Consider the following 16,259-nt stretch of genomic DNA (forward strand, 5'->3'; position numbering starts at 1 on the left):
GGCTCTTTTAGAAACAAAGTTTGGTTCAGCCAACTTGCACTATAATTTTAGGAAAAATGATTGCTGGCTACGTGAAATATTGGTCATCACATGCCTAACCATGCAAAGTATACTAATGTATACCTAGCTACACGAAGTATATGTTATGCATGACAACATCCCTCAACTTAATGATGTTATGTAGCTAACATCACAAGTTTAATTTTACTCATCGAAAAATTAATGTAGATGCAGAGACCGTTTTAATATCTCGTTTCATTAATTAAAATATGACCAATACGACAATAATTTAACTAAAATTAGATTTTAATCCAATGTATTAAAAGCGTAAGAATTTTTTTATAAATATCCAATATACAAAATAAATATGTTTTAACATTTTTGATATGTAGTGTTTTAACATTTTTATTTTAGTATATTTGAAAACTGTATATTTATATTATTTTATTTATATAAGATATGAAAGTAATATAAGATATTGTGTAATTTTGTTTTTTAGTTATCTTAATACTTTTTATGAAATTTTAATAATTTTCTGTAGTTTGCTTGATGAATTGTATGATATATACTTATTTGATAAATTTTAATTACAAAACTTATTTGACGTCAATTCATTGACTCTAACATTTTATTTGTTTAAAACTTATTTGATGTCATTTAAACCAAAAATAATCTCTCGTGTATAATTATTAATTATTTAATTTAAGAATAAAATAATATAAGAATATAATATGGTTTAGTAAGTTAAATGAATGCAATTTTTAATGAAAATATAAATAAAATAATTCATTAGTTTAAGTAATTTAATTATTTTTATATTAAACAAATAAGATATTAGAGTTAGTAAATCGACATCAAATAACCTTTATAATAAAAATAGATCAAATAAATAAATATATATATATATATACATATATATCACACAATTAATCAAAAGAATTACATATATTTTATTGAAATTTAACAACAAAACAGACTAAACTAATTAAAAACAAAATTAAATAATATCTTATATAACTTTCATATTTAATATATGTAAAATGATATAATTGTATAGTTTTCAAATACACTAAAATAAAAAAATGTCAAAACACTACTTAACAAAATTTTATAAAACATATTGATTTTATAAATTAGATTTTGTTAAAAATATTTTAACTCTTTTAAAACGCGGATCAAAATCTAAATTTTGTTAAATTACCGTAAAAACACTATATTTTAATTGATGAAACATTAGATTTAAACGGTTTTTGACATCTATATAATTTTTTGAATTAATGAAATTAAACTTGTGATGTTAATTACATCACATCATTAAGTTGAGGGATATAGTCATGCATAACATATACTTCGTGTAGTTAGGTATACGTTAGTATACTCTGCATAGTTAGCCATGTGATGGCTAATACTTCACATAGTCAGCAATCATTTTTTCTATTTAACACGAACTGTTAATTTGATCTTAGTTATCGGACCTCTTAAACTATATATCGAAGGAAAACAGTAAACACAACACAGAGAAAAACAACAGGCTCAGTCAAAAAAGAAAACATGTACGTTGGAAAAAAAATATACAGTACGTGCATAGAATGTGAACTCATTCGTAGATGTACAATCTGATCTTCTAACCCTTGGTGATCAAAGATTAGTATGCATCCATGTTCGAAACTACGCTACGCGTAACGCGTGCGGCTAACCTGAGCCTAGCAAGTTAACCTAAAATCAGGAAAAAGTCCGGAAGTACTCGGAGCTTAGTTTTTATACATTATATATTATTTTAATAAACATCCACAACAAATATAGCTTAATATGGATATATTTAAAATAAAATAAACTGGTATATTCTATATAATCATCAAAACACGTGAAAATAAAAGGAATTGTGTTAGCCTAGTGGTCCTAGGTGTGTCACCCTGCTCATGTGCCCGAGTTCGAAAGTCGTGACATCCATTGTTCAGTGTTTTTTTTTGTTTTAAGGGAAATTACTTATTTGCCCTCGTCATCTTCTTTCTTCCTGTAAACATATGTTTGCCGTTTCTATATCTTCTCACCATTGTTATTGCTTTTTTGCTTGTAGATTTCATATTGATTTGATATTTTTGATCTAGAATTTTATTTTAAAGTTTTCAATTGATTTGAAACAGAATCATCTTTAGATTATGAGATTAAATCGTATAAACCATACAAGAAAACAAAACGTGATACGCCCGCGTTTCTTTAATCGACGGAGTACGCGGTCAGTACGCGGATGTCCGTATAACACCACCGCATCGGTCTTACTCGCCACGGTTCCTTACCGTGGAGCGTTGTGGCGGACGTCTAATCGGGTCCGCGTCCGCGTTTTAGAACAGGGATATGAATATCCCATCTAATACTTCTTCGTTCCATGTTTTTTAATTTGAAACACAAATATGAAGATTCATCCACACATCACACGTTTCATAAGGTCTAAAACTATGAAAGATAAGGAATGGCGTTCACGTTTACAGCCGAGTTTGCACACTACATTAGGCAATTCGTTTTTTATTACATTAGCCATGTCTAGAAATTATATTAGCCTTTGAAGATAAGACTAAAGTATATTGTCAAGTCTTGTGAAGATTTATATGATGTATTTGGTGAAATCTCGTGAAGTTTTTGCCATATAACATTACATAAAACATATCCTCCGTGAAGATTATATGATGTAACACAATTATTATATTTGCCTAGGATGTTTATTTTTAACTTATGCTATTAATATGTTACTCTATTAATCCGCCACGTAGGATATTTTAGAGTTTAAAAGACTGCCACGTAGAAAGAGACACTTTTAAATTAATACAAACTTGAAGTTCAATCTTTTTAAAAGATCATCAATTAATATATAGGGGATAAGTCAAGTTAATTTCATATTCTCACATATGCTATTACACCATACCATTTATATTCATGAATTTCAAAAATCTTTGAAACTTTCCTTAAAATAGTTAATGAATAGTTGTAATACAGACTGGTGGTACTGGAGTAAAAGTAGTAACACAAGTCGTTATGTACTTCTGAATGGAATAGTTTGATCACAGTGCATGTTCAATAATTTATATACGGATTGGAATGTATACAATGATGTCAACATCAGTGTATCGTTGAAAAATGAGAAAAGTGATGTAAACTAAAATAATGAATAAAGAGAAGTGGAGCGTCATGAGCATATAGAAAGTAGATTACGTTGTTAAATCCGATAGAGAAGTAAAGAAGTGATGAGATTAGTTTATGAGACGCGTGATTAGTTCATTGGGGGACCGGGGACGAAACACTAATGTCACTGATGAAGAATAAAAAAAATTAAATTAATTGATTAGCATTAAGCAGATAGACACAATTTCTCGAAGTAGGTAGGGTTCACCACTGTCGATACAAACTAAAATAACTTGGTTATGAGACTAAAACATACTACCTTACAGTGGCCGGAACCAGACATAGATTTTACCGGGGGAAATATAAAATTTGACTCAAATTAATAGGGGTAATATTAAAATTTCTACCATGCAAATCATATAAATACTGAATAAATATTTCATATTGGGCAGCTGCCCCCTTCCTCTCTATCTCCCTCGGCCACTGCTACCTTATAAGTGTTTTGTTTTGCAGTAAATTATGTTTTGACTTTTGTTTCACTTCTTATTTCCCGTCTACTTGTAGATTCGTGCATATTAGATAGATGCAGAAACTTGGTATTTGTGTGGCTAGTGTTTGAGGGGTTCAAGAGAGGAAACGGTATTGATACGTTGTGGTTTTGTGGTGAGACCACTTTCTCTGACATGGAGACAGATCAAGATCACATGTTTGCTACTGCTTCAATTAATTGTTCATCTACACCAAAGTATTAAACCAAGAAAGAAATGAATGTGTTGATATCTTTTTCTTTACTGCTGTTGGAGAAGGAGTTGAGATCTTATCAGCGTTGCTAATATTTGGGTGGAGGTTAATCAATAAGGGAATCAGTTGGTATTTCATGTTCCTCTATAATTTTTTGATTTCACGGACATCATTCATTAAACCAAACAAGGACCAGTCGAAGGAGTAAATTATCTCTTTGTACATATACTATACTCATACCCCTATTACGATACAGATACATGTACAATTGTGTGTTAGAGATGAAATATCTACAAAAAAAAAATGTGTTTCAGGAATTACTACGTTTGATGAAGAGGCAAAACTGCGAGGGAGCTCACTCACTCTGAAAATGAATTTTTTTTTCTTCTTAGACTAAAGTTAATCAAATATATATATACTCTTTTGTCTCATGTGTTCGTCGGCCAATAAAATACATATAACTCGATTCAAAAACTCACAAGTTCACATGGCTTGTGCTCCCCACAAGGCCACACTACTCGTATTATCTCATCTTACGTCCTTCTCACTATTAACAATATCTGCAAGTCCGCTACGACCATGATTACTTGCTTCATTATTTGGGTCCATGTCTTACATATTTTCAAAAAGAAATATCGAAGAAAATATATATTACAACGAAAAAAAACAAATCATAACCAGCGGGGTTGGCCTGGTGGTGTTGAGGGAGCTTTGGCCACAATACGCACCCGGGTTCGAACCGCTGGCCAGGCAATTGGGGTATCTAATTTCCCATAGTACCAAATGGTCCGCTTCGCGCCGAGAGGTTGGCCCCTGGGGGTGGAAGTCCCTCCAGGTTAAACAAAAAAAAAAAAAAAAAAAGAAAAAAACAAATCATATGATATACACACACGCATGCATAGGGAGTGCAAAACGTAAATCAAAACACAAAACTTCCCGTCAAAAATAAAATATTTGAAGAGAAAAAAAAACAAACACGTGCGATACACGCCTCCGGCACGTGCAGTCGCACACAAAGAATCAAAAATATTATGATTCACTCCCAAAGAGAAAAACATATATCTACTCGCAACTACCCAAAGAAGCTTGGGGTCCACGACTTCTGCGATCCATTAAGGCCAAGGCCTCTGTCTCTATCTCTCTGTCCGAAATTCAAACCTTCACTCAAAGATCTTCCACAACTCTGACTGTAATGCATTCATGCCTTTCTCTCTCCCACGCACGAACACTCATGATCTTAACTTCTCACACGTGTTTGTTACACTCACTCACTTTCTTTCCCCTTGGGAATCTGCAAAGTCATTAATGATGACCATTGTCCCTCCCAACTAATGCAAATCTTACCCACTAATCATGCTTTTAATTTAATAACCTTTTTCTTAGAATCTTTCACTTATTATCATTAAGTATGTACTTCATGTTATACTTCACTCCCCCCACCTCTGTTTATTCTGAGCTGGAGTTGTCATCACCTACCCACGAGTAATCACTTAGTTTCCTTCTTTTACATGGAGAAGATAAGGATGATGATGAAGATGATGATGAGAAAGAACAGGGTTCTTCACTTGGCCACATTAATGTGGACACTGCTCTTACGCTCACTCTAAGCTTTGCTATCACTTTTGGTGAATTTCTCCTGTTATTCTCTATCGCCATGGCTTTCATTAGCCTGTAGCATCTCACAATCTTCTCCTGAAAAAATAAAATATTAATCAAAAGACAATATATAGTTTTTAGTCCTCTGTTCTATCAAAAATATTATAAATCCAACTTACTTTGCTTAATCCATCACACCAAGTCTCAGGGCTCTCGTGGGGATTTGCAGCAGAGGATAAAGAAGGTAGCTCGTTGGCTACACATAGAATCGCAGCTGCAGCTATGCTCGATGGTCTGTACTCAAGGAAGCTCGCTTCTGCGAATATATATATTTTTTTGGTTAGAACCAGACCAGTGAACTTATGACAGATATTAAGGATTATATAAAATATTACGTTACCTTTAATGTTGGAGAGTATAATCTTAGTTGCATGCGAGAGAAAGAACCTGAGAAAGGTTCCTAAAGGATCAATCTTGTAAGCAAAGAAGCTGAGGAAACTGAAGGGTGTAACGGATCTTAGTCTCCAATCTAATACACTCAGAACAAGAAGTTCCATTCTTTGTATCGTCTTTGCTTCAAATATATACTTCACTCCTTCAGCCTAAATTGAAAACAAATAAATATTACCGAACCAATCCAGAATCTATAAAAAAGGATCTTTAGTACAGAACCGAACTTACCTGGAAATCGAAAAGACAAGGAACAAGAACTTCCTCCATCTTGGCAGCTAAAGACAAGCATGCCACTGCTAAAAGCTGCATTGGCCAACCACTTGTCTCCTGTTAAAGAAAAGCTGATTTAGTCTCCTCTTTGATTAATCTAAAATACTATTATAATAAAGGAGCATTTTAATACTATGATTATTAAAGTTTTAAATAAAGCAAATATATGGAGTGGAAAGTTTACTGCAAAGGGATAATATTATTATATCGCTCAAATAAATAAAATATTTTTTTATTATGAAAATAATAATGTAAAAATAATAAGAGAATTTCATTTATAAAGAAATAATAGAAACAAAATATTATTATTATTAAAATGATAATGTAAAAATAATAAGAGAAATTCATTTATAAAGAAATACTCCATCCCGCTCCTTGGCTCCTGTTCTATCAAAATCTTCATTTACATCCTTTATTCGTTAATTTGACAAATACCATCCATATTCATAAATTTTCATACAACAAAGTCGTTTTCAAATATCTGAAGAAAAGTCAATAGATCCCATCAAAAAGTGAAACCATAGACTTTTTTGTTATTTGTCATATCAATAATGATAAAAATAAACAGAGAGAATATTAACTATGACGTTTTAAAGCTTTTACCGGTAATCGGCGAGCGTAGAGAAACCGATCCATATAGTTAACGGCGAGGTACGCCGTTAAAGGCTGAAACTTGTAATACGCTTGCACCTGTAACCAAACAATAGCACAGTCTCAAAACGCCATCTCTAGGGATATATATTGTATATACATCGCCGGAAAAATTAAGAGGCTATGCCTTGAGTATCCATGAGACAGAGTCTTCACGAGCGGAAGCGTCGAGAGATTGAGAGTGGAACCTAGAGAGATAGTCAAGTCCTGGAACAAAGTGTCTCTCGTCCTCTATACAGCTTGCTATTGACTCCTCCGGCCAAGAATCAGCCTCCTCCGACGATAAATAAGCCGTTGATTCGTCGGAAAATACGTCGGAGGAATCCTCTCCGCATAACAAGTCCATATCCTTGCAGCAGTCGCTGAGAGGGCAGAAAGAGTGAGTGAGGATGAAGAGAGAGGAAAAGAAATGGTTTCTTGATTTTGTTGGATGGAAGAAAGAGTGAGTGAGGCTTTTAACACATTCATTCATTTGTTTTGGTATATAAACACGAGAAAGCAGAGAGACTGTAAGACTTTTTATTATTATTTTTATTATTATTTTTTAAAAAGGTGTTGTTGAATAACGTAACAGAGACTGTTACAGTTTCCGTTTTGCCTGGGAAAACGGGGCTGTTGGAATCGAGACAGGGAAGGTTAGTACATTGGGCTTTGACGTTTGAGTTTTGTTTTGTATTGTATTTGTGACTAATTAACATGCGCTGAAGCACAATGCGCTGTTAGCAAAAAGCAGCGGTATAAACGAGGGTGTTGTAATTACCGTAGAGGTTGCATGAGTACAAGCTGTGCAGCTAAGTACGTTTTGTTTGGATACTACTCGTGAGGAGAGAGGTTGCTGACGTGTAATTTAGTCATTGGTGATATGCTTAATGGGCCTGGTTTGCAATTGCATGGGGGCCATGGAGCCGTTTTCTGTTCGGTAGGATGGATGAACATTTAACAGGCTGTGATTTGCATTTTTTTTTTTTTATAACTCCTGTGATTTGCATTTTTAAGTATTTAATTTTGGTAGAAGTTTAGAACTTGGCGGAAAATTGTAAATTGTGATATATTGGTGTCTTGGTATAGGTTTAAGGCAGCCCTCTTATGTTTCAAACGTATCGTAAATATTTGTAGTTTGTCATTTCCTTACGGTCGACTTTTAAATTTACCACACATTTTAAAACCAATCAAACTACCACGTTTATAATTAAATAAAAAATAGCCAAAAAATCAGTTTAGCGAAGCTCTATCTAAATCATAAATTTTCAATCTTAAATTCTAAACTCTAGACTTTAAATCTTAACTCCAAATCCTATATATTAAACCATAAATCCAAAATTTAAACTATAAATTTAAACCATAAATCATAAATTCAAATCTTATATCTTAAATTCAAATTATATATTTTAAATCCAATTGTATAGTGATTTAATTATCTACGTGACAATTTAATTGATCTTAAAGAATATGGTAAATTTAAAGGTTCACCCAGAGAATAAACTTAAATTTTGTTCAGGGTGAGCATCTAAATCTGTTTTTCTCTAGAGAAGTTGTTGACATTGTTGGAAGATAGCGACTTTCTTCGTTACTTATCGATAGAGCTGGGTTCGCGGGTCGACCCGCCCCGCCCGCCCCGCCAACCCGCGGATCGACTAGTTTTTTCTAACTCAAAATTTTGACCCGCATGACCCGCAAAGAAGGATTCAAAAACCCGCACCCGCCCCGCCCAGTTTTGCGGATAACCCGCGGGACCCGCGGGTAATAAATTTTAATAAAATAATAAATTTAATTATATTTTAATTATATATTAATTATTTTTTGTAATAAAATAATCAAAATTGTATATTTTATAATTAAAATTGTATATTTTATAATTAAAATTGTATATTTTATAATTAAAATTATATATTTATAATTAAAATTTTATAATTTTATAATATTTTTTACATTTTTTACAAAAATAACTTTTTATTTTTGAAAAAAATAATAATTTTTTTTTTTTTTTTTTGAATTTTGTTTTTGCGGGTTGGCGGGTATCCGCGATTCAAATTCAACCGACCCGCATCCGCCCCGCTTAAAATTGACTCAACCCGCACCCGCATGTTAAATTTTTCGAATTGGCCGACCCGCACCCGCCCCGCAACGGGTCAAATGGGACGGGACCCGCGGGTAAATACTCAAATTTCCAGCTCTACTTATCGATCTGTGAATGTATTTAGTTCTTTCTAGTGTACATAATATATATATATATATATATATATTTTTTTTTGTAAAGTAGCACATTTGCACTTATTAAATGTATGTGAATGTGTTTAATTATTTTAACATTAATGAAGCCAAAATACTGAAAATCAAAAGAAGTGAAATTATGCACCTCTCAACCTACAACAGTTTATCAGACTGACACTACATTCTCGTGGTAGGTCTCGTCAATTTGGTTAATGTCTTATTTTTCTCAAATAAAATCAATACAACTCATAGGAGCTATTGTCTTATAGTCAGCAATCATTGTTGAATGGTTATTTCAGAATCCAGATTCACATGTTACGTGCAGTAAACGTTATCTTGTATCACCATCGTCACATTAATTGATACTCGTTAGGAAATGTTTTGTTCTCCTGTAGCATGGTCAACTTGGACCGTAGTGACACATATAGCTCTATATGTCTAGATCTCTTGCATGATTATGATATCAATATATTTATTTTATACAACAAGGAGGATAAATCAAATACGCAGGCCTCTCGTCATATTCAATGATCATTGATGGATGATGAGCATGAGTCCATGTTGAGTTAGTAGTAATAAATGAATAGTTAACGAGATGGGTCGAGTCGTTTTTCAACTATATATGTTTGATTTATTTGATTTCTTGCTACACTATAAAGTGATCGTGGAACACATTTTTTCAGTACCAGCTTGGTTTATTTTAACCAAACATTGAAAAATCGGTGAACTCAGGTCATTGTAGCTAACCACTTACAATGGAATGATAGAGACGCCTGAATGATATTTTTGCATTAATCGTTCATCGAGTTTTTACTCGAGTTCCAGACTCTTATTTTACAACACAGCAACATGACTTAAAATTCTTCTAAACTTTCTTTAATCTCTCTATTCATATCCAAAAACATTGGCAAGATGAATTGATGCATAGTGATACTTACAAAATAGTGTAGACACCGCAATAAAGACTGTTTTTGAATATTAATCTAATGTCTTCGTGTCCATTTCATTTTCGTTGAAGTATTCTTCTCTCCTTTAATCGTTAAAGTATTTAGTGTCAACACAAAAAAGCCTTAAAACCCTCTTAATTTTATAGTGATAGTATATGCTAACGTATCTAATTGTTGAAAGACGTTAGTAATCTGGTACAAGTTGCCATCGAGATATGCACACAAGAAGTGTTCAGATGGACCCTTCTTCATCTTTTTGTATATCTTTTTGGACTTTGGTCGGCGTTGGCCGATTATGACTCGCTAAACATTATACCACCATTTTTGTCCCATTGCTACATAGCATAACTTTATTAATCTATATACCCTATATTTCTTATTCTTTTGTCTATATAACATCTTTATCTCTCTAGTTTAGTGGCATATAGGCTCCCGATCAAACTCAGATACATTTCATCGTTTTCCTAAGAAAGATGTGTCCACTTCATTTATTCGTTTCAGTGTCTGGTAAAATAAACTCCATCTGGATACAAATGTTTGATATTTTGTTTATCACTTTTTGTATTTACCATATTGTTACGATGTCTTGTTTTTAAATACAAGTGCATTAATTATACTCTAAAACATCAACTTTTAAATACAATAACAAAATTGAAAAAATAAATCATTCGTATAGGAAGAGAGTATATATTTTTTATTGATTCATAAATCTATACAAGTACGTAAATACAAGAAAGTAATTTATTATATTAGTATGCTATTTTTCTCAAGCATTTAAGGAAACAAGTTTAAGAGCATCTCCAACCCATTACTATTTTCACCTCTATAATAGCATTTAGAGGTGAAATTGCTCCAACCCACCTCTATTTCTTCGTCTATAATAGAGATCTCTATTTTTTCCTCTATTTATAGAGGAAGAAATAACATTCTTCTATTTTTTACTCTATAAAATAGAGATTGCTATTTTAGAGAAATACATTGGAGCATATTCCATCTTTATTATAGAGTTCCTTTATTTTGGAGGTGAAAATAGCAAAATACATTGGAGATGATCTAATAGTTCATGTGTATCGCATTATCATTCCATTGTTATACCAAATTATAAATAAAATAGGGTAAATGGTACATAAATGTTGACAAAAAAACAGTACATACATAATTATGTTCTTAAACAACATAACAGTCGGACGTGCATCGGAAAACGAATACATTATAACTCAAAGACTCCATAGGATATTTATCAGTACTTCAAACCTTCTTTTTTTGGTAACCACTTCAAAACTTCATTTACAACTTAAACCATTTTTGTATGTTTTAGCATGTGTAAAGATCTCGCATACGTTTTAAGTTTCAACTTAAAACAAGTGGATTAATTAGTACCACCGATAACTTAAGGATATATACATACACACACGTATATGCGAATGTAAAATGTGTTTATTATGTACAGTTCTATACAAAAAGCTTCACGCAGTAGATGTTTTTGTCAATGTTATAGTGCTAAAGTTGCTATCTAATTATCCACTAAGCTTTTCTTAGTTTAGTCTATCTTAATCAATTAATTACCATGGCGGCTTGACAGATTGTGGCTATTCTTTAATGATAAGCTCTATAATTTATTTTATTAGTTGTAGATATATACCTATCATGGTTTCATCCTTCCAATCTATATAATATACGTTTGACATTATTATAAGCACATTTATATCCTTAAAAGTATTAGTGCTAAACTGCCTAAAGAATAAAGATGATTGAAATAGCAACCAATAAAATATAAAAGGGTGTAGTGACTATTGATTGACTTTTGAACTCAGCAGCGTAGGCCAACTCAACAGCTACTCGAAACTCAACCCACCTCTAATATTCATAAGACTAATTAACAATGATAGGATGATTTTAATGTAAAAGTCTCATGCATGTTTGACTATATAATAGTTCTGATACGTTGCATTCTTTCTTTCACACTACGTTAAATAATAGATTGATTTATTGGTTGGTATATATACGTATTATTGGTAAAACCCAATTCTAACACAGTTAACCCTTAGAACCTTAGGCAATATATGCAAGCAGGTTTATAATTTGACTTGTGTAGACATATAAGATTAACACCGTACGTATATTTATAAGTATAGATACGCAGAAACCACACATGTGACACGGACCAACATGTATGAAGAAACGGTCCCATTGCGAGAGATCTCATGACTTCAAATCAAGAACTAGTCCAATTCCAAAATGGACACGTAAATATGTACAAAGCTTAATCCCCATCCCTCTATATGGGTCTACACAGCCTAGCATTTTTGTATTTTCTGCACTGTTTTTATTTCTTTACTTTTTTCAATACTTTGATATTTAATTTGAATCCTTATATACTAGTTTGGTCCTTTGATTTTGTCACAGCTAATCAAATCACATTAATAAAAAAAGGTGAGAAAAAACATAATACTCCATATGTTTACAAGTGTTATTTTGCACCCGTACAAATTAATAAAAGATTAAAAGTTACTTATATTCTTAATACTTATATTTATTTAGTTAATAATCATTGTATAATTAAATTCATATGTTAAACTAAATTTTTTGACAATCTACATTTAAAGTTTCATATACACATTTTAATAAAAAATTATTAAAAATTTTAAAATAACATTTTTGTATAACAAGAAACAAATTTTCAAATAACAGCCTTTAGATATCAGATGGAGTATAACAATAATTATTTTTGCAATTCATGGAACCTGGGGCCTTTGTAAGATGCTGTCTCACATATTCATACATCTTTCGAGAAAATCCATTATATATGTAAATTATTGGTCAGGCTGCTAAATGTGAGCAAGCAACATTTATGGTGTCATATCAAGCTTGATTACAGAAACTATGGCATAATAAATTTAATTCCATCTTAGTGGGCTTGACTTGAATCCAAAATAGGCCTTGACTTTTAGTAGCTGATAAGATCTCATTTAGCTTGTTTAGTTGTTTTTAATGAAAGGGTTTGGAGAAACTCAAGTTGGGTTTCCGACCTTTCGGTGTTTCGTGTGACCAATCTTCCAAGTAGAAGAACGTTCACTGATATCTTCAACCTGCGTTTAAAGAAGTGAGTGTGTCTTGAACATAGAACAAGCTGTGTCTGGGAATAAGAGCATGGTATATTTGATGTGGAAGAAGTTGCTGAAGATGATCTTGAACCTCTAAACAATTCAGTGTCATCCTCAGATGAGCAACGCATAGATATAATACATAGGCTGGAGATGAAGCTTCTCGGTAGAGAAAAACTCTTGAGCGGAGGAGCTAACTCTGATCAACCTGAAGATTCTTGTAGAAGGGGAGATTCCGGGATCTTCAGAAAGATGAAAAATCATGTACCAATCTTTGGGTTAAACATTAACAAATGTAAATTATTCTTTAACTTACTGATTGAAATCTTGTAATTACGATTTGGCAGCAAAATCTGCTGCAACCTCCTTTTTTAAGATCCATAAAAGCCCCGTAAAAGCCCAATCTTATTTAAGACCCATAAAAGCCCAACATAAATTTAGTTAAGTATTGCTCGGGCCTTTTTTGGTCCTACGTTTCACCGTCCCACATCGCATACTTGGAGGAAGCAGCTGCAGAAGTTGCATTATAAATAAAGGTCTCGTTCACCCTATGAATAACCACGCAGCCATGTAGTTGAAAAAGTTTAGCCTGTTTCTATTCAATTCTGGACCGGCTACAGTTAATGCTCAAGTATAGATGTTGTTTTAGACAAGAGAAAAAATCAAACCGGACTTAAGATTTGGTCAGACGGTCGAACCGGCCATTGGAGCTAGGGGGTTATTGATTGGACGGGTAGCGTGATTGCTTGATTTGGTCTTTAACGTGAATCTCACGTAACCTGATTGTTTTCTCAAGAACTCTTTTGTGAAATGATGCGTACGTTCCAAGACTTTCAAGTGTGGATGTTAGATGTTTGTTAATAATCATTTCTCAAATTCTCGTGATATTATTCAATTAATTAAATAAAAAAAGAGTCGACACTCTAGAACATTAGAACAGAACAGTTCCCAGACATCTGATTATTTTAGCCAATGAATAAACTCTTTTTTTTTTTTGACGAAACATCTTTAAAAGAAGTAAAAATTCAAGCTCTAGCCTCTTCACTAACACCAACACTTTGTCCCTGAACCATCTCAGAACAAACGGCGACGTTCGGCAGCACTGTGATTCATTTCTTCTTCATCAGAATCGCACCGAGATCTCGTCCACGAGTCTGAACACGCGCTCCGTTGGTGGACTTCGGTGCTCCGTCGGATAGAAAGTCGCTGGATCGTAATCCGTTGGGAGCTTCCTGTGATCCATTTCTTCTTCCTCATCTGATTGGGTCGCCGGTTTTGCGAAACTCCGGCGATCGCCGATGCGAGAAACGAGTGATGGTGGACCTAATTGATAAATGTCGCCTGAATCTGAGAATCGAACTCATTTTTTTTTTTGCTTCGTTTTGACCTTTTGGGGGTGGGGAGGAAGAAGACCTAAACAGTTAGGAGAAAGAAGAGATTGACAGTGTTTTAAAAGCCCATATAAGTCTACTTTAAATAAAATAGCCCAATAAGTTTTAATTTAGGCCCAACTAAACATAGGAACAAACTCACAAAGTGACGACAGTATCGAGTTGTAGACCTTGCTAGTAATGCAACATTTTTTGTGGGAATTTGTAAAAATACGAGTCTTATTATGTGATGATATCACGGTAGCCAATCCAGATTGTATAGAAACAGGCAAAACTTTTTCAACTAGAAGTTGTTGGGCCCATTCGTGAATGGGACCCTCCAAAAATAGGCGTATGCCACTTGGCATGGAGAGCACACGGTATTCTTTAGTAAAAGGCGAAAGAATAGTTCGCTTTGTGCTCACCACATGGCTGCGTGGTTTTATAAGGCAGAACGAGACCTTTATTTATAATGCAACTTCTGCTGCTACTTCCTCCGAGTTTCCGATGTGGGACGCTGAAACGTAGGACCGAAAAGACTTCGACCCATACTGAATTAAAATTTATGTTGGGCTTTTATGGGTCTTAAATAAGCTTGGGCTTTAGATACAAATTGCTGGAATCTCAAGAAAAGTCCACTTCCAACTTATAACTCTCTCTACTCTACCTTTCAGTGAAAATGGATGGTCATTATCATGATCGACATAATGACATCTCATAAAAATGGTGTGTATAATAAACTGAAGTTACGGTAAGCTTAAAGAGAAAAACATCCAACAGATTTATAGACAGCAGAAAGAAATATAGAGAACAAAAAAGAGGTAGTAAATCAAATTAATAGATGAAAGCAAATAATGTTTCAGTACAACTATACTTTTGTTTTTTTTTTTTGTGGATTCTCAAAGTCAAATAGAACCATGAATTAACCATCTCATCGGTTTTTTTCTCTTAGGCTTATTGGACTTGTCGTTAACACTTGAACGAGTTCTTTCTCGACTTTGTTCTTGTGTGTGAAGATACATATGTATACCATGCAGATCATGACTAAACTCTTGCGGCTAGAGAAGTACTGGTTGAAATATGAGGTGTAGTAGCGGAAACTCCACGACAGAGATACTATTACAAAATAAAGTATTGCGTAGCTATAATCATTCCGATAAAAGACTTTCGGTTGAGAATCTCAAGAAACATTGTTACGAGCAGACTGATGAACAATGAAGAAACAGAGCTCATACAACAACAAGTCAATCATCTCAGCGGTTTCATTTGTAATTTTCATACAATCTTATAGAAGTTTTTCATTTCCTTTCAGAAATCTCTTTCTGATTTTAGTTTTAAACTAGAGTTGTCTTGTTTCTCAGGTATACAAATATATAAAGATACTTTGTGGGTTTGCTGCATTTTGTAAATGTCATTACCATGGGAAAATAGAATTATAACCAATTGAAAATGAATTTCATCCCAAGCCATAACAAAAACGAACCAAGCTTTAATTCTTTAACTAGCTGTTGTTAGGCCCACTCGGAAGCAAGACCTTTTCAAAAATAGGCGTATGCCACTTAAGCATGGAGAGCACACGGTATTCTTTAGTAAAAGGCGAAAGAATAGTTCGCTCTGTGCTCACCACATGGCTGCGTGGTTTAAATGGATGAGCTAAGGTCATCTTATATACGCGTCTCTCTCAGGTAACAAACTTCCAGCTCACCGATGTGGGATTATTTGGTCAAAAAGCTTATGTAACGATAGCTTAGTTAAACCGAACAAAAGAAAATTCATTATATACTATATAAAATATATTT

General features: G+C 33.3%; 1 protein-coding gene and 2 non-coding genes across 3 annotated transcripts; all 3 read right to left on the minus strand.

Annotated features, from left to right (window-relative positions):
- Window positions 1-4,777: 4,777 nt before the first annotated feature.
- LOC108837089 (cyclin-D1-1) lies at window positions 4,778-7,297 on the minus strand. Its single transcript, XM_056995549.1, has 6 exons — window positions 6,956-7,297; window positions 6,781-6,867; window positions 6,136-6,234; window positions 5,855-6,056; window positions 5,634-5,770; window positions 4,778-5,550 (listed from the first exon to the last, which is right to left on the minus strand). The coding sequence occupies exons 1-6, from the start codon at window positions 7,172-7,174 to the stop codon at window positions 5,305-5,307; spliced, it is 990 nt and encodes a 329-aa protein (XP_056851529.1). The 5' UTR covers window positions 7,175-7,297; the 3' UTR covers window positions 4,778-5,304.
- Window positions 7,298-14,776: 7,479 nt separating this feature from the next.
- Window positions 14,777-14,894, minus strand: LOC130508913 (U5 spliceosomal RNA). The gene has a single exon (XR_008943097.1). It is a non-coding gene; the product is annotated as a U5 spliceosomal RNA (small nuclear RNA).
- Window positions 14,895-15,973: 1,079 nt separating this feature from the next.
- Window positions 15,974-16,094, minus strand: LOC130508916 (U5 spliceosomal RNA). Its single transcript, XR_008943100.1, has one exon. It is a non-coding gene; the product is annotated as a U5 spliceosomal RNA (small nuclear RNA).
- Between the last annotated feature and the right edge of the window lie 165 nt (window positions 16,095-16,259).

This window comes from Raphanus sativus, chromosome 2 (genome assembly GCF_000801105.2).
Source record: "Raphanus sativus cultivar WK10039 chromosome 2, ASM80110v3, whole genome shotgun sequence".
In the NCBI taxonomy this organism is placed as follows: domain Eukaryota; kingdom Viridiplantae; phylum Streptophyta; class Magnoliopsida; order Brassicales; family Brassicaceae; genus Raphanus; species Raphanus sativus.